The sequence below is a fragment of the Rousettus aegyptiacus genome, unplaced genomic scaffold (assembly GCF_014176215.1).
Source record: "Rousettus aegyptiacus isolate mRouAeg1 unplaced genomic scaffold, mRouAeg1.p scaffold_m13_p_4, whole genome shotgun sequence".
NCBI lineage: Eukaryota > Metazoa > Chordata > Mammalia > Chiroptera > Pteropodidae > Rousettus > Rousettus aegyptiacus.
The window spans coordinates 64,933,383-64,954,841 of record NW_023416307.1 but is presented as its reverse complement, the minus strand read 5'-3'; the positions used below and the strand labels follow the sequence as shown (position 1 = coordinate 64,954,841).

The following is a 21,459-nucleotide window of genomic DNA, read 5'->3' as shown; positions in this document are numbered from 1 at the left end:
AAAATAACTTTCTGACTTTCTTCTTTGCTTATAAAATAATACACATCAAAAACATGAAGAGCATGAAGACAAATGGAAATCGCGCCCAGTGCATATTTTATTCCACATCCATTGAGAACATTTTGGAGTTGGTCCTTCCAGTGTTTTTTTCTTGGCATAGATATACTTTTACAGTTTGTTTTCTTTTAAGTCAGAATCATGGCATATAAATGTTGATATAAGTTAAAGAATTTTTTTTTCATTTATTAATGTGATAGTCTAATTCCTGTGCCCTTTCTTGTTAGTTTTCTTCCTATTTTAGTGTTTTAATTGTATTTCACAGAGATAGTAAGATTCAGGATTTCAAATACTGGGAAATTGTACATTTTAGAACTCTGTGCTTTATATGTTCTCTATATATCTGTAAAGTCACTGCCATTTGATAAGAATGGGTGGTGGTGTTTTCTTTTTCAAGGAAAAGAAAATAGCTGTTTTGCTGGAGAGGAAAAACTTCAAGGTATTATAAGGATTTATTTATGACAACAGTTGCCTGATGCTGAACAGATACAGTGACACTTTTGATTATCATTCTTTAATTATGCTTCCTAGGACTTTCCTGCAGATGCTGTTAGTTACTGTGTGTTCACATGCTTAGGTGGTTAATGCTCCTTTTCGATGTTGAGCTGTCAGGCTGTCAGTCACGAATATAGTTAGTGTGCTGACTTTATGAATGAGTTTCAAAAGTTAGATTTGGCTTTTCAGGTCATGTTCAAACAAAACCATATTTTATGAGAGCATGGAATACTTTACTGTTCAAGTACAGTAGCAGTTGTCTAATATTTATTAATCCATCAGCTCTAAAGAGAGAGAGAGAGGAGAGAAAGAGAGGCACTGTGCATGTACATGCATTTGTTAACTTGAAAGGCTTAGTTCTTTTCCATGGAAGGTGTTTTTTTCCATATGGCCGAGAAAGATTTTCTTGTAATGGGGGCTTTTAACCTAGGGTTACAAATCTTCCTTAGTGTCCAGTTAGACACCACTGTTTCTAGTAACTGAGCTTTAAGGACTATTATCAAAGATAAGAGCTTCCCCCATAATTTTGCTATGTTAATATCTTGTTTCCTCCTTGTATTAAAAGGCCCACAAGCAACAGCTATTGAAATTAAAATATTTTTGAGTAAATAATATAATGCTGTGGTATTTGTCTTCCCTAATTGTTTAAAATGGACCATGAAGACACTAGGGATATTTTTACTGTTTTAAAATAGGCTATTTCATTATTGAAGCTACATATTATCATTAGACTTTTTTCCCCCCACCATAATAGAAAATGTGAATGATTGAGAATAGATTTTATTTTTAAATATGAGACTTAAATTCTGTTTAGGTGCTCATATATTTTTTTTTTTTCGTAGTTGCATAAGGCTGAGATGATAGTCCCTGTGCAAGGATATGCTAAATGAGTCTCCAGGATGGTCTGACATCACATAGAAGGAATTGAGAGGTCTGCCAGGTGGTCAGATGGATGCCATTACTAGGACAAGTTCTCGTATCATCATAGCAGGCAGAAATATCCCATACAGCAGCACTGCAGAACATAAGCAGCTACTTACTTCTAGGCTGACAACTAAAAGCTAATAAAACTCACATGATTGAATTTCAGGGAACATTTTTCCCATAGTTGGGAGTGGATGCCTAACTGAACCATCAATGTCAGCTATGAACAGTGAGAAAAATGCTTTTCTAAGATCAAAGACAGATATTGTATTTGGAATTTGTTCAAGAATAGTAACTTTGCAATTACAAATATACTTTTAACTGTAGTATTTTGTTATCTGTCTTCAAAGGAGAACTGAACTGCTTGCTGATAGACCACTTCCTGCCTTTCATCTTTTTTTCTGACTGTGGACAAAGGGGATTAAAAAGAAAAAAAAAAAAAAGTTCCGTAATAGTGGCAATCCTTTTTTATGAGTTGATTCAAAACATAGGCAAATGAATTATGAATTAGGTATTTTAGAAAGTAAAGTTGGCTCTCCTAGAAATGCAGTTCTAATTTTGTGACGGCTTTCAGTTGATCTCCTCCTGCCAGATCAGTAGCAGAGGTCAGTGGCATAATCTTTAGGGAAACTGGAGGATGGAAAATAAGAATTTATAAGCTTTAGGAGCCAGGACATTATATAGATCGACAGGAAGTTGCCAACATGGAGAAGCAAGGTTTAAGAAATAGGAAACCCTTCTGACAGGAGATAATATGTGACAGAGTAAAGACACTGTTTGTCAGCTTGCCAGGTTCTTGTTTTTGGAATCAGCCTAAAGTTACCTTGATTTGCTTAACCAGAGGTTTTCAAATGTGGTACTTGCTTTAAGGAATGTTGAGGGCAGTAATTTGGGACCTTAGTTGCAAAGTGAGAACTTGAACAGCTTAACTAACCAAGGTGATTTTTTTTAATGAAATTGAAGGAAGGAAAAAACTCATCTGCCATTGAAACTCAATGAAAATTACATATGAAAGATAGACCATTCCCTTTCTGTCTCAGCTTTTATTTTTCTTTATCAGCTCTTGCCAGTGATGCATCTGTAAGAGGGTAATGCAGGTTATCCTGCCATGGACCCTGATTTCCACTTCTCTAATTGCTTACTATCTGCTCTAAGTAATGTCTTGCAGAAATTCTCCCTGTCCTAAAGTATTCTGACTAATGTGTTTTAAGAAAAAGTTCCAGTAACCATAGACTCCTTTATTCAGCTTTTTAAATTTTTGACTTCATTGATTTTTAGTCAAAACTCTCAATACAATTTTTTGCTCTGAATTTTTTGGCCACAGAGTTTTTTTTGTTGATGTGTTCTTTTCTTCGAGATATCTTACACTTTCAAATAACAAAGATCATGGAGAATTATCAACTGCCCTCAAAACAGATCATTTCTTGCCTGCTCCATTCTTCAGTGACTTTTCTTATTAGGATAATAGAACAAAATTACCATTTAGAAGCTTTTTAAATTTTTTTATGTTGATCCGATTCATTTCATAGGCCAAAAGTGTCAAAGAAACCAAGAGTTCTTTCTGTTATCTTATTGTAAATAAACCTGGCAATTTTGAATTTAAAAAATAGCAGTGTACCCATTTGTCTTACTTATAATACAACTTTAAAGCAATCTCAGGTTTGCAATTTAGTAAAAAGAAAAAAACCTAACAACAACAATAACCATTTACTCAAAAGGGACCCAAATTTTATACCAACTTAAGAGGGATAAGTAAGAACATTTAGTTTTAAACTTAATCTCATGTGGACTTAGTTTCACAGATCTATAAGTTGATGGCATTGGGCTCGATTTCTAAGCTCTTTTTCAATTCTAACATTGTGCAGTTTTATTAGTGAACCAAAATTTATGTTTCATAGAATCTCATATCTTGAAATAACCATGAGAATTCTTTTGGTTTACCTCTCTCCAATTTAGCAATAGTAGAGTCCAATTTTAATACAAGAATAACCGTTCATGGTTTTGTTTTTTTTTCCTTTTAAATATATTCAGAAAAATTCTGTCTTTCTGGTATTAGTAATTTCTCACTGCAGTATGTTTAGGGAGCATTCCAATCAGGTCTTAGGAATTATTATTCCAGAATTCCTAAAGTTAACTCTAGTGGCATTGACTCAGCTCCTGTTATATTTATGAATGTGGTAGTTAGGGTTCCATATAGCTGTTTGTTAGCAGTGATACCTTTTAGATAAATGTCAGAATTTTTGAAGGTTGGTACAGCATGGACTCCAGGATATTTAAGAAATATTTAAATAAAGCAAGTCTTAGTTGTGAAATTCTTAACTCATCAGCCAGAGTGGGAAAACATCACTAAGTATTAATCTGGATTCTGTCTAATATTTACTTGTTTTTAAAAAATCATTAAATGATTCAAGGATATTTAATAATATAACCTTTATAAACTATCAGGGTAAGGCAATGATTTAATCATAGTTCAGGCTCATAATGCTAACTAAAGTGAAGTTAAACTATACTGAGTCACTTTAGCAATACACTTGAAAAAGAAAATCACAAGTTAAAGCTGACAAAGATAATCATCACGTATTTTACCTCTTGAGCCCCTTGATTTTCAGAAGACTTAATAGGAACCTTTTTAGTTTAGTCCCAGTTTTTAAAATGTTACAACAATGAATGGCATAGTTTACTATTTGCCCAAATGCTTCTAGAGCCGCCTACATATGAACAAGCTGTGTAGTATGGCAATTGGACCACTTGAGTCAGAATTCTGGTGTCCATTGTACTAGCTTCCTGGGGGTGTTACCCTGGGCAAGATCCCCTCTGTGCCTCAGTTGCCTTATCTATCAAATATGGATAATTATGGTACCTACTTCATGGAGTTGTTGTGAGGGTTAAATGAATTGATGATTGTTGTAACAATAGTGCCCAGAATATGATTAAGTGCAAAAAGATAACAGGCATACTGTTATATTCTCACTATTCTCTGCTTTGTTATACATGAAAATTCTATTTTCGGTTTTCAGTTTTAGCTACAAGCCTTATTGTAATAAGATGTAGTTTCCTAAATTGAAAGTAAATTTCCGAAATGGAAGAGTTTATTGTTTTTATTATATAGTATTCTTTTTGACTTTGTAAATCCTAAATATTAGGAATAACATATTCAAATGGATATATTATATATATATATACTATATATCTAATACTATAAACCCGTGGTAATTTTTTGACAAAGTTTTTTTAACTGTTCTAGAAGATAGGTGTTGAAAGAGTAGTGACAGTAGTTGCCTGGACTTGGCCCAATTAATAATTTAGCACTTTTCAGTTGTCAAGGACAGACCCCTTTGTCAGTTATTCATGTATTGGGGCACTTGGAATTTCCCATTAATCTTTCGATCATGAAGGAACTCTTCAGTGTTCCAGCTAGTTCTCCTCTTGGCAGCAGAGGAGTGGTTTGGATTGATGTGTAGAGGTTCAACATTTAAAGGCCCAGATTCGGCCACATTTGTTACTTGTCTGAGCTGCATATTGTGGTGGTCAAATTTCCCATTGTCAAATTTTCCGGTGTCAGAATTCCAGCAGGATTTTGTTCCAGATGTGACTCATATGATTCTTATTTAATAAATATAAAAGTGGGGCTAAGGTGGTTGAATCCTAAGCAACCTGTTAGTAGTCTGAATCTCATAGTCTCTGAAAGTTTACATCATCTCTATAATAAAGCATAAAGTAAAAAATTACTACAGGCCTCTGTGGCCTAATTTGAAGCTTTTAGAAATTGACTTTTTCTTCTATGGAAAAAAATGCTTTTGTAATTGCCAAGTGTCCAGGTGCCAGGTATGTCTTATTACATACCTACTATTTATTCCCTGATGGTTTGGACCACATTTGTTGCACTCTGTTACATGCTGTCTAGTTCCCAAATTGTTTTACTATTATATAGGTCTTATTTCACCAACAGGTCCTTTATTGGTACCACTCATCATTTATACGCATTCTCTCTCTTCATGTAGTAAGTACATTAATCGGTCTTCACAAGGTTGATATAGGATCAGGAGATCTCTGTAATACTGCTGTATAAGAACTGTAGGAGGAATTAGCCCACTCAAGTACAGATTTGGTAGTTGTCAAAGCCAGACAGCTGAGAGCACTCAGCAAACAGAATTCTTTGACTCAATGAGCCTTACCTTCCAGTTTGAGAAATGCCATAATGAAATATAAATAATGTGTCTGGTAATTGCTATAGGATTATGATTGTTGGTATACATCAGACAATGATAGGTTTTATTTACTTTTTCCCAAAATCAGGCTGATCAAGCATACTTTATTCACAGCAGTTGGTTCTTTTTGAAATTCTCACCCAAACTTACTTTTATTCTCAAACAGTATGTTATTACATATTTTAAAATCCAGTAAATACTTGCACATATATGAGGACCTAATTTTTTTTTTTTTTAGATTAAATATGTTCTGAATTTTTGCTGGTATTTAAAAATATTTGCAACAAACATTGGAAGTTGTCTGCTGCTCTGGAGTTATATGGCAGATTTGTAAGTGCCTGCCCTTTACATGTTGTGTTGCTTATGGAAGTGACAAACTTTCATGATTTCTGTTAAACTGTAACCTGCCTGTTGTGTTCAGTGCAGAATGCTTAGTTTTGTTGAGAACTCATATTGTTTGTTCCACCCTGCCTCTCGGAATAATTAGATGGAGATACATGTACCTTCCATCATTAAAGCATATTTGTTTTGAAAGACGCAACGCTCATGGTCTGTCAGTCACCATGACTTCTGAGAGCAGTTTAGGAACTGTAACATCAACATTTACAATATGCAAAGTGACGAAAAGTGCACGGAGTCCCAGATACATATGTTTTCTTGTTCCCTGATTTACTCCCTCCCCCAATGTATTTAGTATGGCTAAATCTATATGGACTAGATTGAAATATGAATGGAAATTTGGAAATCCTATGGCTAAAGTAAATACTGAGAGACTAGTTAAATGCTTAAATGGTTTGTAATATGGAATTACTTTCCCTTCGAAAATGAATGTATTGATCAAAAACTAAAGTCAGTGATGATTTAGATGGAAGAGAGTGCCTGTGTTTCTAGAGGAATGCCTAGAGTCTTCAGGTTGTGTTTGTGTCCCTGGCGTGCCCCTTAAAGGCATCGGAAAGATGTAAATGTCTCTGAGGCTCCTCTCCTTCACCTATAAAATGGGCATAAGTATACCTACTTCAAAGATTGTGTAATATTAAATAAATTAATGTATACAATAAAGGCTTTCTAAGTTATAAAATGGTACATAATTGAGAAGTAGCAATTAAGATAGTCCAAGAAATTTTAATAGCAGTACTGATTTTTCTTGTTAGGAAATATTTAGAACGTATTAATGAAATGTACTCAAATTTCATATTATAAAGTGCTTCATTATAAAAATTAAAACAAAGTAACTTCTATCTTTGAAAAAAAAAGTGAAAGAAAAAAAATGTGGGCATATGTTTAACACTCTAGTCCCTACTGTTATGTATTTTTCCCACTAACTCTGGTAGCTGTGACAAATCACTGTGTGTCAGTGATAACACACTCTCTCCTTACCACCTCTACATAATGACATTGTATGAATGTAGAAAAACCTGGTTATAGCTACTCATTGCAAAGCACTATGGAGCTTCCTGGTAGAGAAGAACTTAATTAATGAGAAATGGTCTTTGTTGAGTTAAGAATCTTGCTTAGGGGAAAAATGATATCAGATTTGAAAATTCCTTGGCTTAACTCAATACACTTTACTTAGATGATTGCTTCTCCCTAAAATCAGTTAACACCATGTCTTAATGATATAGAAGAACTTCCTAAGTTATTTTCCATACTGATTTTATATAGTTTATAATTCTTTATAAAGGAGCTTTTTAGAAATACTATGAAGTGTATTCCCTTTACCTTTGTATTTAAATAGGATGCTAGAAGATAAAAATTCGGCCAGCAGAGGTGGTAGATTTGTACAAATTAGGCTGTAAGAAAAACTCCGAGATGCCTCAGTAAACATAGTGGGTAATGCCCATTTTCTCAGACTGTTTTTAGAGGAAAAAAGAATGAAAGAGGAATGAATTAGGGTTACACAAAAACATCTAGTAGCTATTTATATTCTTCTTTCAGTAATTTTTTAAAAAACAAAAAGGGCAAGCAAATAATATACAAATAGGAACTTTTTTTTTTAGTTAATTCTATAAAGTGAAGAACTTTTTAAAGCAGACTTCATAAATTTAACACATTTAATAAATGAAAAAACAAGCTTTTGATACTTGGCTTGTGGTCAGCACATTCAGCCCAATCACCTGAAAGCAAAATACAGGGAAAGGATAATGATCTGAATAGGGTGCTGTTCTGATGCTGGATCAGCAAATAAGCACTTGGTATCAGGTGTATTATATCAGAAAATGGGAATATATTTAAGAAAATTTCACTGTGTATGAAGCAAGTATAAAACATGATTTTCTGCTTAACTTGATAAATAGAAAATATAAATGTATCATAGCTCCCTATGCATTCTGATTAATATCCTTGGCAAATGTTCAGTTCAGCCTGTTATAAAAATCATTTCATTCAGCATTTTCAAGCACCGTTTATTGAAATTCATATTATATTCAAGGCAATATTCTAAGCATTTGGGAATATAAAGATAAGCAACACCCTACCTTCATGCAATATGTACTCTGGTAAAGGATGAGTTAACTCAGTTTAAGATTAACTTCTTAATCCCTTCACCTTTTCCACCCAGCCCCCAACCCTCTCACATCTGGCAACCATCATTTTGGTATGCTACATTATAAAGCAGTGAGCGCCCAGAAGCCAGAATAAGCTACTTCGATTAATACTGTAACTACTAAAAGAAGAAATATTGATTCTTTGGGGGGGGGGGGGAGAATAAAGATCTTTTGTTTTGTAGCCATTGAGACCAAGTGATTTTGTTTTAAACTTTTTTTTTTTCAGTTGGCAGCCAATATTATATCAGTTTCAAGTATACAGCATAGTGTTTGGACATTTATGTAATTTACAAAGTGATCCCCATAATTCTTGTACCCACCTGGCACCATGCATAGTTATTACAACATTATTGACTATAATCCCTATGCCGTGCTTTACATCCCCGTGACTATTTTGTAACTACCAATTTGTACTTCTTAATAATCCCTTTCCCTTTTCCACTCAATCCCCAAACCCCCTCCCATCTGGCAGCCATCATTTTGTTCTCTGTATCTATAAGTCTGTTTCTGTTTTGTTTGTTTCTTTATTTTGTTCTTTGGATTCCACATATATGTAAAATTACAGGTATTTATCTTTCTTGGTCTGACTTACTTCACTCAGCATAATATCCTCTAGATCCATTCATGTTGTTACAAATGGTAAGAGTTCATTCTTTTTCATGGCCGATATTCCATTGTATGTATGTACTACATCTTGTTTATCCAGTCATCTAATGATGGGCACTTAGGGTGCTTCCACGTCTTGGCTGTTGTGAATTGCACTGCAGTAGAGGAATGGATGCATATATCTTTTCAAATTAGTATTTTGGATTTCTTTGGGTAAATAGCCAGAAGTGGAATTACTGAGTGATAAGGTAGTTCTATTTTTAATTTTTTGAGGAACCTCCATACTGTTTTTCATAGTGGCTGCACCAGTTTGAAATTGGTACACAAATATTCCCTTTTCTCCATATCCTCACCAACCCTTGTTAGTTGATTTATTGATGGTAGCCATTCTGACAGGTATGATGTGATAGCTCATTGTGGTTTTAATTTGCTTTTCCCTGATGATTAGTGACATTGAGCATCTCTTCATATGTCTGTTGGCCATCTATATGTCTGTCTTCTTTGAAGAAATGTCTACCCAAGTCCTCTGCCCATTTTTTAATTGGATTTTTTTTGCAGGGTTAAATGAACTAAATTTAACTAACTTAAATTATTTACCGTCTTTTTAGATTAAAGAACAGTAGCTTAGGAAAAAGATTCAACAGGAGATATCATAGTTTGTTAATTTTTAATCGAACCACTGTTTCTAGCTTTTTTTTTTCTTTTTTGAGTTATAATTAGAGATTAGGATGATGGAAAATATCCAGACCTTTTTATATTTTTAGACTTAAACCTAAATCATATAAATGAAAAAAGCAGTTTTTTTAAACTTTGACCATTTTAGATGAAATTCAATAGATTTGTTTTTTAAAATGTGTGTGATCACTTAAAATTTAAAGGGCTATGTGTAAACTAGTACACACAATTAAATAATCAGTGTTCATAATGGGTACAGGAGAAAAGAGAATGGAGTAATTATTTCTCTTGACCTCAAAATTATTCATTAAGAGGAGTTTTTGACATCTACTATATAGAAACTATTTCCAAATAACTAAAATCACCAGGTTTTCTGGTTTGGTAGTTTGAGTAAGCTATTTGAGTGGATGCTAGGAATTTGAGATGCAGGGTCATAGAGCAGGGGAGAAAGAAATAGCAGGGCATGGTGGGGATGCGATAGAAAAGAAGTAGTGACAAACGAGGAGAAGGATTAAAGGTCCTAGGAACAGACTTTGAGTAACAGACCTGGATCCCATTTATTGAACAAGCATTTTCCCACAGTGTGCCTGACCCTGTTCATGCCCTGGAGAGACCATGGCGAATGTCCACAGCTCTCGTTCTCTGTCACAGTCAAGTGGGATAGAAAGAAGGAAACAGGCCATTTCATTGCGGGCTCTTCAGTATCGGTTACTGTGGGGACACATAGGAAGCACCTCTCAGACTAGAAAGGGCCGACAGAGGCTTGAGTTTGATGTGAGATCCAAGCTAAGCTCTGAAATAGGGGTGAGAGTTGCACTGCGAGGAGGTGGTACTGCAGATGCTATAATGTCAGAGCGCATGTCAAGTTCCAGGCGATAGCATGTGTCTCAGTGTGGATGAAGCTTTAAGAGTGAGAATGGAGCAAAGAAACATGAGCCATAAAAGTAAACTGGGGCCAAGTCAGGAAGAGTCTTGCCGCTATATGAAGGAAGAAGTTTGGACTTTTTCTTGAGTACATTAAGGGGCTGTTAAAGAAATTCGTGCAGGAGAAAGGGTTGAGCAGATATTTGTAGTGAGGAGAATTGAAGTCAGCACAGATATGGGTAAGAAGACCAGATAGCTGAATCAATTTGGTGGGATGAAGTGGATTGAACCATATGTAAGAGGTAGAAAGGACAAGAAACAGAACTTGTTGAGAAGCCAGTTGCAATGATTTGAATTTATAGTAAGAAAGTAGAAAAAAATGTGTATGCTTTACAGATGTTTATGTGAAGGGAATGTTACTGGTCCAAAGGTGCCTGACACTTCAAATGTCACTAGTTTGGAGGAAGTAAAAGCTTATCGAAAAAGTGCCAACTGAGAATTTGGAAGACTTAATCCTCAAATCCATCTTAAGAAAGTAGAGTTCAGGCTTCTTTTATGTGAAGGGAAGGGAAAATAGGAGAGGCAAGGGGTAATTGACAATTGTAGACATCTGGGCGCCAGCAGGGGTCCAAGGAAGATTTTTGCTAGTTGATGTGAGTCCTATCACAAGGTTCCTGCAAATCTTTGATAAACAATACATACTTCCCTTATCGCCTCAGGAGAGGCCCTTTCTGGTAAGGGACTGTTTTTGTAAAACTCTAGAGGCAAGCAGAATTCCTCTAATGATTGGCATGTCTGTATGCAATACTAAGCAGAAGCTATTAGCCTGTAGGCCATGGGAACAAAGCAGGCCTGAACAGGAGTCTGAGAAGCCACGCATTTCACTCTGTTTCAGGAAGAAATATCCATTTCCTGTGCACCTGGTTCTGGCCTGCTCCCCAAGAATATGGTAGAGGCAGAGGCCAGACCCAGACAAGGTATTTTCTCCGAGAGGCTAAAAGTGAAAGATGTAAGCTGAATCAGAGTGAGGTAGAGAAGCCAGAAAATGTGGCATGGTTGGAATGAGTGTGAGTGCTTTCCAGGAAATTAATCCTGAGGTTTAGAACCAAGAAGATTATAAGAACAAAGTCAGAAGTACAAGGTGGAGCCTATGAACAGTGTCAGTACCAGGCAGGTTAGCTCTTGACTGGTAGCTGCATAGTTTGGAGTTAGGCAATCTCCGGGCTTGAGGGCTAGGGCCAGTTTGTACAAAAAGAAAAAAGAAAAAGAAAAAAAAAAAAGATTACATTAAGGAGGAAAGAGATTCACAGAGGGCTTTAGATTTGAGATTGTGTACAAACTGAAGGAGTAGGTATTACTTAGAAGGAACTGTTGACAAAGTTTATCAATAGTTCATCAAAGAAACTGAAGGACTAATGGCCCAGTGTAGCAGGAAAAGAGATTAAAAGCACAGATTGTGAGTAAGAAGAGTTGACCTTGAATCTTTGCCTTTGAGAAAAGATAGAAGAAGAAATAAGTATTGAATTCCGTAGGCCAGGTGGGACTTTAGAAGAGTCCACATATGAAAACCTTCCTATTAACCAGGAGGCAGAGGCATTTTCTTTAAATGACCGGGGTTGGTATGGGAGAGACAGTATGGAGAAGTGATTAGGACAGAGCTCAGGCTCTGGGGACAGAAGATCTAGGTTTGTATCTGGCTCCTCCGGTAGCCTTGGGCACGTTGCTTAAGCTTAGTCATTCTCAGTTGCTTGGTGCATAAAAGGACTATTACTGTGTCTTCCTCAAAGATTTGTATCAGGGATTAAATGAATTAATTCATATAAAGTGTCTAGCAGATGTTTAATAAAGTTTGTTATTATTAGGAAGCAGTAGTGTATAATGGTCAGGAACCATATTCTGAAGTTAGGCCTTCTAAGTTCAAATACTAGCTCTACCAATTATGTGCTACCAGTGTGACCTTGGACATAATATAATTCACAAACAAAATGGGTAGTCATCAAGTGATCAATACATAGTATTCAACTAAATGGATAATAAACGAGGAGTTTCCATGAACTTGTCTTCTTGTACTTTCCAATGTGGTAATTATGTCCTAACCATGTGACAAATGCATATAATAAAAATCTTTGTTAATTTATAAAATAAGAGACAAACTATGTTATCTGTGCCTTAATTTTCTCATCTGTTAAAAGGAGATAATAGTACCTACGTCTTAGGCTTGTTGTGAACTAAGAGAATTAATTAATATAAAGCTCATTTAGCTCTTAGCTTCAGGCACATAGGAAACAATATTCTATATAGAAGCATTTTTTGTGAATGTAAATATTTACAAAAAAATTGTTATATAATTATTTTAATAAAATTGTTATTATTGCCTTTACTCATCATCAGTAAGAGTTGAGGAGAAACCAAAAATTTATAATGGGCCACTGTGGGGCTGGGCCAGACTGAATAAGACAAGTAAAAAGGATTTCTAACTAGCATTTGAGATTAGAAACTTTTTGTCATGGTATCAGACCACAGGAACAGCCAGGGAACTCTGGGGTTAGATCTAGAAAAAAAAAAAATGATTGGACGAGTTCAGAGTTGGGGTTTATTAGCAAACAATTATGAGAAAAAGTCGAGCTCTTGAACTGAAGGTAATACTGTGATATCCTATTTTGAGAGAATAATGAGAGTCATTGACAAATAACCAGAAAAGGGAATAAAGGTACTGAAACAAACATGTTTTTAGACTACTACTGATGGAGATGACTTAGATTTCATTATATTTGTATGATACTGCCTTGTCAATATGCCTGTTTTCTCTTCTCTCTCCCCTCCCCTCCTGAACATCCCTTCCTAGGTTCTGATTTTTCTTTCTCTGCATATTTTCTTTTCAGGTCTTATATATCTTCTTCTAGCAAAATAACATAAAGAAAAGCATAATAAGAAAGCAGAGAAATATTGTTTCTATATTCACTGCCTCACATATTCTCTGACCATCTGGCATGGCTATGTTTGCTCTACAAATCCAGAAAAAAATGCGTCTGACATGTTCATTACTTTCAAGGGTCTCTGGAAGGAATTCACATGAAATCATTATGCATGTATTATACAGAAAAATAATTATGCAATCAAGTGTCAAAAAATAGTTATGCAATCAAGTGTCAAAAAATATGACACTGCCATGAAATGCGGGTGGTCGAAAAAAAGGTGCTTAGGAAGTAAAGACATATGAGCTGGGGAAAATAAAGCCAGACTTTTAGACTCGAGAGCTCAGAGAGGATTGCACAGAGAGTGAGGCTGGGGGCATGGCATATAGGCCGGGGAGAGCAGAGGAAGGACAGTGCAGGAGAACAGGACAGAAGCCAGCCTGGCAGGAGAGCAGGGTGGGCGGTGAGTTAAGTGGGAGGCAAGACTGGACACTTAAACTCTCACAGTGGATAGCTCCCCACCAATCAGTTAAGTATGCATTTCACTGGGTTGAGAGTAAATAAGGAAGAGACTTCCAGGAGCTTATAGTCTAGTGCTGCAGGTTCTTGTCAATGTGATAATTATGCCCTAACCATGTAATAAATGCATTAGAAAACTTCTGTTAATTTTGAAACTGAAAGAGGCAACATGTAATGCTAGGACTGTGGACGAATAGGAATTTGATGATTTTCTGATTAAGAAAAAAACACCACCATAAAATTATAGGGAAACAGAAAGTTGGCCTTTTGAAGGGTGGGGGGAACATGTCTTAGCTCGTTATGGAATTCTCTATGTAAAAAGGTTTTCCGCTCTAAGGCACTGCTTTTGCTGTCTTATCTCTAGTTGTTCCTATCTGTAGCCTAAGGCAGCATGCATTTGAGAACCCTATTAAACTCTCCCAAGGCTCTCTCCCAAGGCTAAATGTCAGTGAGTATAAGTATTAGAAATAAAATACACATTTCTTCATGAGGGCACAGGGTCCAGAACTGCCAGTACAGCTAAGCCCTTCTTTGAATAGTGGGTGCCTTATTAGTATTCATGAAGAGCATATAGATAACATCTTGACAGAGTTAAGTTTCAATTTTGAAGAGCCACTGCTTTTCAATAAGGAGTGCATTTAAAGACACTTTACATGAATAGAGTGACTGAATTGCTTCTAAAAAACGAGAGTATTACTTTATTAAATGAGGTATTTTTCATTTACTGTGTACAGCAGCGGTCCCCAACCTTTTTGGCACCAGGGACCAGAGCTCCTACGAGAATCTAATGCCTAATGATCTGAGGTGGAGCCAAGGCAGTGATGCTAGCGCTGGGGAGTGGCTGCAAACACAGATGAAGTTTCTCTTGCTTGCCTGCTGCTCACCTCCTGCTGTGCAGCCCAGTTCCTAACAGGTCACAGACTGGTACCAGCCTCGGCCAGCTGTTGGGGACCCCTGGTCTACAGTTTAGAATTGTCATTAGAATAACAATAAATAAGCATTTGTAGGGCTTTTATCCTCGATGAGTTTTAGAGTTAATCTAATTTAATTGTCACTCGAAGGCAGAGATATGCACTTGCTTTTCTCTTGTGAACCCTGAATGTGTTCACTTTCCAGCCCCTCAGTGCTCCCTGTGGGTATAAGTTATCTGTTCTATGGGAAATGCCTAGTCAGTCTCCGGAAGGCTATCTGATTATCAGAGTTCCTTGTCTGAGGAAAGAAAGCATTTGTGCTCTTGAGTTAGGCTTCCTAATTCTAGTGCCAGCTCCTCCTCCGCTGTTGTGTGACCCAAGGCACCTTACCCTTAGCTTCTTCATCTGGGATTCATAAAAGTACCTGCCTCAGAGGGTTCTTGTGAGGAAGATTAAATGAGATAATGAGTACTAAGTACATAGCAAATACTATTTAATAAATATTAGCTGTGTATTAGTAGTGTTTTAAAAACCATTAGGAACAGGTCTTTCCAGAAAGTTGTTATAGGTGGTTTAGTGTTAGGCGAGTAAATTATAAGCCAATAAATACCTTTTTCAGGGATTACTATTTTCCTGACTCACTGCTAACTAAGCACTGGGACAGAAAGGAAGAAACCATGGTACCGCCTCTCTAGAAGTTCACAGTCTATCTAGTTGTTGGGGGGTAGGGGCAATAGATAAAACTAACTGTAAAACACTATGACACATGCTTGACACAATTAGGTCAAGTATGGTCAAAGCTCAAGAGCTAAGAGTGATGGATTTTGACTTAAGGTTTTCACAGAAAGCTTTAGAGAGGAAGGGGATATGGGACCAGGGCCTTGGAGTATGAGAATTTTGACAGAAAACAGGAGAATTTTAGGGTGAGCAAGGATTCAGAGTTGGGTTGTTTGCCAGCTTCCGTGTCAGTGGGACTTCCTGAAGGATGGAAAGTAAGGAGTGGCTTGAAAGCAGCAGGACTCTTTGGGAGGATTTTAAGTAGGTCCCTCTAATTTTTGTGGAAGTTCTAGAGCTGCCACTTTGTCACAGTTTCTTTGGGCTGGTTTTTCCTCTTCTCTGTAGACACAAGAAAGCTGTGAAGCTTTGCAGTCTTAGTTGGACCCAGGAGAGCCCTTACTTGTGGTTAGAACGTGTGGTTGTCTAGCAGTGACACTTCATGGGCTTCCCTTACTTTCCCTTGTCTCATTATGTCTGAATTTCCATTAATATGATTTGAATGAGATTTTATTGGACATTTAGGAAACAGTTTAAACTCTAAAATGCCCCTGTGAGAGTTCAATTTATACAGTGTTTTAAAAACTGGAGTATACTGATTGCCTGAGTTGTAAGACAAGATGGTAGACTCAGTATCTTATTCACAAAACTTATGAGTCTGCCAAGGCACTGTTTCTGACTGTCTAAAACTCAGACAAAAAAAAAGAGGAAACTTTCCATCTTTCATTTTCAGTTTCTGAGGCTAGCGGTTATATCATCTGGCCAGCATACACTGCTAAAATGGGAGACATCTGTGCTCTGCTGAACAGCACCATAGGCTGAGTTTTAGTGATCAGACAATGTCAGTTAAACCCATTATCCCTGTACAAAGCTTGTGGGCAAAGGGAGGATTTACCAACATTGAGAAAACTTCCAGGTGCCAAGCTCTATGCCGGGTATTATGTAAAAGTGTTCTCAGAGTAGAACTGTTACTCAGTTTTAAAATACAGGGAAGGTCAGCAAGGTTGGTGATGTTATAAGTGGTTAGTGGTAGAAGCAGCATTCTAAATGTGGCCTGTCTAGCGTCCATTTTTTTTCTTTCGTTAAATGTAGTGTGTGCTTTGTACTGTTTCTTCTTTGACATTCTTTAAATTTCTCCTGAAGTTTGAGCTTAGTAAAGGTCTTTATGAATGGGCTTTCTGAAGTTGAAGACTACAGTTAAATGAAGTTTTTCCTAATATAGCACCAATTTGATTTACATTTAATTCAGCACAATGCGTATCTAATTACTCATCCTGGCATGGAAAAAGGCACGCATGGGTTGGTTGTGTTTACAAGATAAAAGAGAATGTTCAGTATTTTGGATATTTCAGCAGCTTAAGATGATATTGAATCTTTCAAGTAGAGTCCACTGATAGTTAATAACGACTTCAGTTATTCTGGAAATGCTATGCAGAATGGTAGAATGACCCCTTTTGAATAAAGTCTACCAGTTGCTTCATTTATTACATATAGATTGTTTGCTTAATATGCTCTTGTTAAGAACAAGAAGCCAACTTGACAATGTGTGAGGGGTTTAGTGGCAAAATAATTACAAAGGTAGTCCTCTGTTACTATTAAATATTAACCAGTTTTCTTCCACATTATTGAAATGAGTGATAAGGTAAAGTCTCAGAATTCTACCCTCTTTGTTTGCTCTTATCTTTCCCACACTTTCTTAGTCTTTTCATTCATTTCTCTCTTGCATTCTCATTACTTCTGAATGATACTCAAGAACATCATTTCCCCCACTCTTTTGCATTCTTTTAACACTTTGAAAATAAATCCATTGGAAATTAAAAAGCAATCAAATAACTATAAATTATTAAAGTATCTAGTTAATAGTTTCAGGTTTTCATAGTCCTTAGATCAGTTATACTCTTCTTGACTAATTTTTCTGAGATATACTATTTCCACTTCATTTATTTATCTTTTACTCACGCTAAAAATATTTATTTTATGACTGCTGTGTTCTAGGCACTGTGCTAGAGATTATCAATGTTACTCTCCCAAAACCCAGGCAGTTCTCACACATCATCTGCTTCTTTGGCCTGCATATCAGTTATATACAATTTTCAGCCTTCTCCCACCCTTAACCACTCAGGGAAGAATATCTGAATTGAGGTGAATGAGAGAGGTGGGGGTTAATTTAGAAGCCCTTCCAGTGTATAAAACTGATATGTTATAGCCATAATTAGACAGAGTTCATGTGGTTGCTTGTGACAGCCCTCACGTCTAACTGATCTTGATGTTCTGGTGAGCCAGGACACTTCTAAGCATATTAAGATATTTAAATAAAGTCTTGGATCATGAAGAAAAAGAGTTGGAGGTAGGACATACCCAAATAATTGTTATTTAAGGTGTCATTAGCAATACAAAGCCTTTCTTATGTATTACTGGGGAAGGAGAGGTTAATTTGGGGAGTATCAGAAGAAACATAAAGTAATAACTATATACAGTGCCAGGTGAGTGCTAGACTAGTCAGGGGGATCACTTCATAAATTATGTAAACATCTAACCACTATGCTATACACTTGAAACTAATATAAAATAATATTTAACGTCAACTGCAATTGAAAAAAAAATAAATTAAAAAAAGACATATAATATCTATAGTAGCATGTCAGCTGCACCAAAAGAATTAGAGCAGTGGGGGGGGGGGGGGGAGATTAATGTGATTATTTTGAATCCAGAAGCTGCATACACCATCTATTAATTTGATTCTCGATATTCTATTTTCTGTTTGAATATTGAAATTATACACATATACACAAAGGCACATATGTTTAAACACATTCACACATAAATTAAAAAGCATAATCAAAACCCTTGAGGCTAAAGGATATATTTTTCCCTAGGCACTTGCAGTCATTTTGACCTCTCCAGTTGATAACAGCTGCTTGACTTACAGTTTCCCATTGATTTCTGTTGCTCTTTAAAAAATGTGTTACAAAATATTGGGCCTCCAGTATGAGTTTAATTACCACTCAAGCAGCTCATCCCGAAGTGATTAATAAGCCACAAAAATAACCATTTCCTCTTCTCTCTCTATAGCATTGGTATTTTTGGAAATTGGGTTGCCTGTGCCAAGTTTTATTTGTAGATAAGAGTGAGAATTGTTAAATGGTCTATCATCAGTTCACAAGAAATCTTTGTTCTTTTATTAAGAGCACACCAGCTAACTAATTCCATTTAGAGTTTTCAATAACTTCTTGTACTCTTGAGGCAGCCACACAAATCATGTAATTGCTTTAGTCATTCAGCAGAAGTCTTTTGCTAAGAAAACCACAGGAACACCACAGGTTTTCTCCACTCCCCACCCTCTTTTTTTTGACTAAACATTACTTTTAATAAATTAATGAGGATTATCAAAAATTTTAAAATATTTTATTGAAATGAGAATTGTTTTATTGAAGCACAAGAAGTAATCTGAATGTCCATCAGTAGTGGAATGATTGAATAAATTATGATACCTTTTTATTTTGGAATATTACATAGTTGTTACCAAATGAGAATGATCAAAGTATATTGACTTAAAAGAACATGATGTATGCAACTTAAAAATATTAATGGCTGTTTACTTGTTATATTTGTAAAGGTATAAAATAATTTAGTCCCTAAGGACATTAAAATTAGATAGGATAGGCAGACATGTAGAAGGGGGGATGTTAACGTGGAAGAGAATTTAGAAATAGACTCATACACATGTGGTAATTAGGATAGGATAAAAGTGACATGTCAAAGACATGAGGAAAACCTAGATTATTTACTAATGGTGTTGGAACATTCAGCTAGGTATTTGGAAAAAAAGAATAAGCTAGATCCCTAGATCCCTTCTCCACTTCTTTTATTAGAATGAGTTCCAGATTTAAAAATGTTTAAAGAATGAAGTCATGCATGTTCTAGAAGGAAACATTGATTTTAAAAGAAATTTTGAAGTGAGCAAGACCTGAGCATAACTCCAAATCGAGAAATAATTAAAGAAGGATAAATTTGCCTATGCCATATTGTTTTGAAGGCTTGAGAACTGGATGAATCTTGAAATAATATTTTCATGGACTCCATTTTTAGCAACATAGCATTAAAATTTTATTGATATTGCTTTGCAAGCATTTGGACCAAGACAAACTTAAACTGATTTTGTCTTCGTAACTCTCAGCATGAACCATTTAAATCGATGGAGCTTAACTTCATTATTTGATTTTTTTCATGAGTATGTATAAACAACATTTTCTATGTTAATATTACTTCAAATGAATGATTAAATGAAAAATAAATTGCAATAAAGTATATAAGAAATTAACATGTATAATTTACCTTTGGGCTGTGGGGCTGAGAATGATAAAATATATAAACTTCATTTTGTGTTATTTTAACCTTTATAATACGTGCTATTTTTATCGAGAAAAAACTTTCATTTTTAAAGCTATTGAAAAACAATTTAGAATTTCGAGCTTCTAAAATTCACAGCCTGGCTATTGCTTAGCTATTTCACCCAATCATACAATAGGGCGGGGAGCAGGAAACAAACTAAGAAGTAAAATTTTGTCAAAGGGTTGTGGTGCATATGTAATGGAGAGACACTAAGGTATTTATGATTTGTGTGTAACAGATGAGTCCTGAGGTTGCTCATCCCTCTAAGTGACCTACAGTGTTCATGTACTGTGACCTTGGAGGCTGCACACAGCTAGTTTTTTTAAAAAATGTGTGTTATCCTATGAGTTTTAAATTCAAAACATTTGATTCTTACAAAGTATTCATTGTACTTAATACTCCAAGCCCAGATTTATCATAGTATAGAATGCAAAATTCATGAAAATTATTATTAGAAACTAGGAGTGTTGGAAAAGGTAAGGAGGGCTACTTCTCTGGGCACCTCTTCTCCACTGGGAGGCATCTTTCACATTTGTCTGATGGAAAACTGAGAAACACTACCCTGAATAAATATGAACAGGTGACAGTAGCTTGTAGCCATCCTAACACTCATTTGGATTTTGAGTTCTGAAGTTACAGAGTGGAAGGAAGTAGATTTCATAAAAGGCTAATTTTATTAGCTCAGTTTAGCCCACTAAAGTGAATGATTATGTACTTAGAATTCTTACTGAATTCAATAAATGCCCGAGCTAGCAGGTACTTTAATCATTAAAACTATAATCAAATTAAAGCTAAATAAACTAATTTAAATCAAATTTACTTTGATTTCTTTGTTTGTATCCTTTTTTTCCATTCCACAGGTCACAGTAATGAAAGGCAGTAATAGAAATAAAGATCATTCAGCAGAAGGAGAAGGGGCTGGAAAACGACCAAAACGGAAGTGTCTTCAGTGGCATCCATTGCTAGCAAAGAAATTTCTTGACTTTTCAGAAGAGGAGGAAGAGGAAGAGGAAGAGGAAGATATTGAAAAGGTAATTCTTCTGTTCTTAAAGTTCAATTCGAACATTCATTCTAGAAACTTCAGTGAACATGTATGGTGTGAAAGATGCGGTTCTCAGTTTGTGTAACTTGAATCCTGTTTAACTACTTTATCTACATTTTCATTCCAAATATGATAATCCTTAAAAGTGTCTGTACTTCCTAATGATGCAGACTGAAACAGATCCTTCTTAAATAGTATTTCTGTCAATTGATGGTTGGAAGGTAATATTCAGATGCAATGGAGATGGGGATATTCATAAAATTTGATGTGCTTCCCTGGCACCCTATCTGTTGATCCTCTGGCCCCTTTTCTTTGCTTCCAGCCCAGCCCCACTACAGTAGGTAGTCTCAGAGCTGTTCAGGTCTTCATCTCTACGGCATCTAGACGTTCTCATCTCTGCAAGCCTCTGTGGTCAGTCAGTTCTCCAAATCCCCTTTTCTCGCCTCACACTTGAGCAGCCAGCTCTTGTTTAGAAAGTCACACAACCATGCAGGTGACTTTAGAAAGCCACATATTCCTCCAGGTCTTGGGTAA

At 35.9% G+C, this 21,459-nt stretch overlaps 1 protein-coding gene across 13 annotated transcripts in view; it reads left to right on the top strand.

The window, feature by feature from the left end:
* Positions 1-21,459, top strand: part of BBX (BBX high mobility group box domain containing) — a 240,394-nt gene that overhangs the window by 132,396 nt on the left and 86,539 nt on the right. For all 13 annotated transcript variants that reach the window (XM_036219534.1, XM_036219533.1, XM_036219532.1 and 10 more), the window contains one exon: positions 20,744-20,914. In XM_036219534.1, coding sequence (XP_036075427.1) covers positions 20,753-20,914 — 162 coding nt within the window. In that variant the 5' untranslated portion in view covers positions 20,744-20,752. The remainder of the gene's footprint in view (positions 1-20,743; positions 20,915-21,459) is intronic.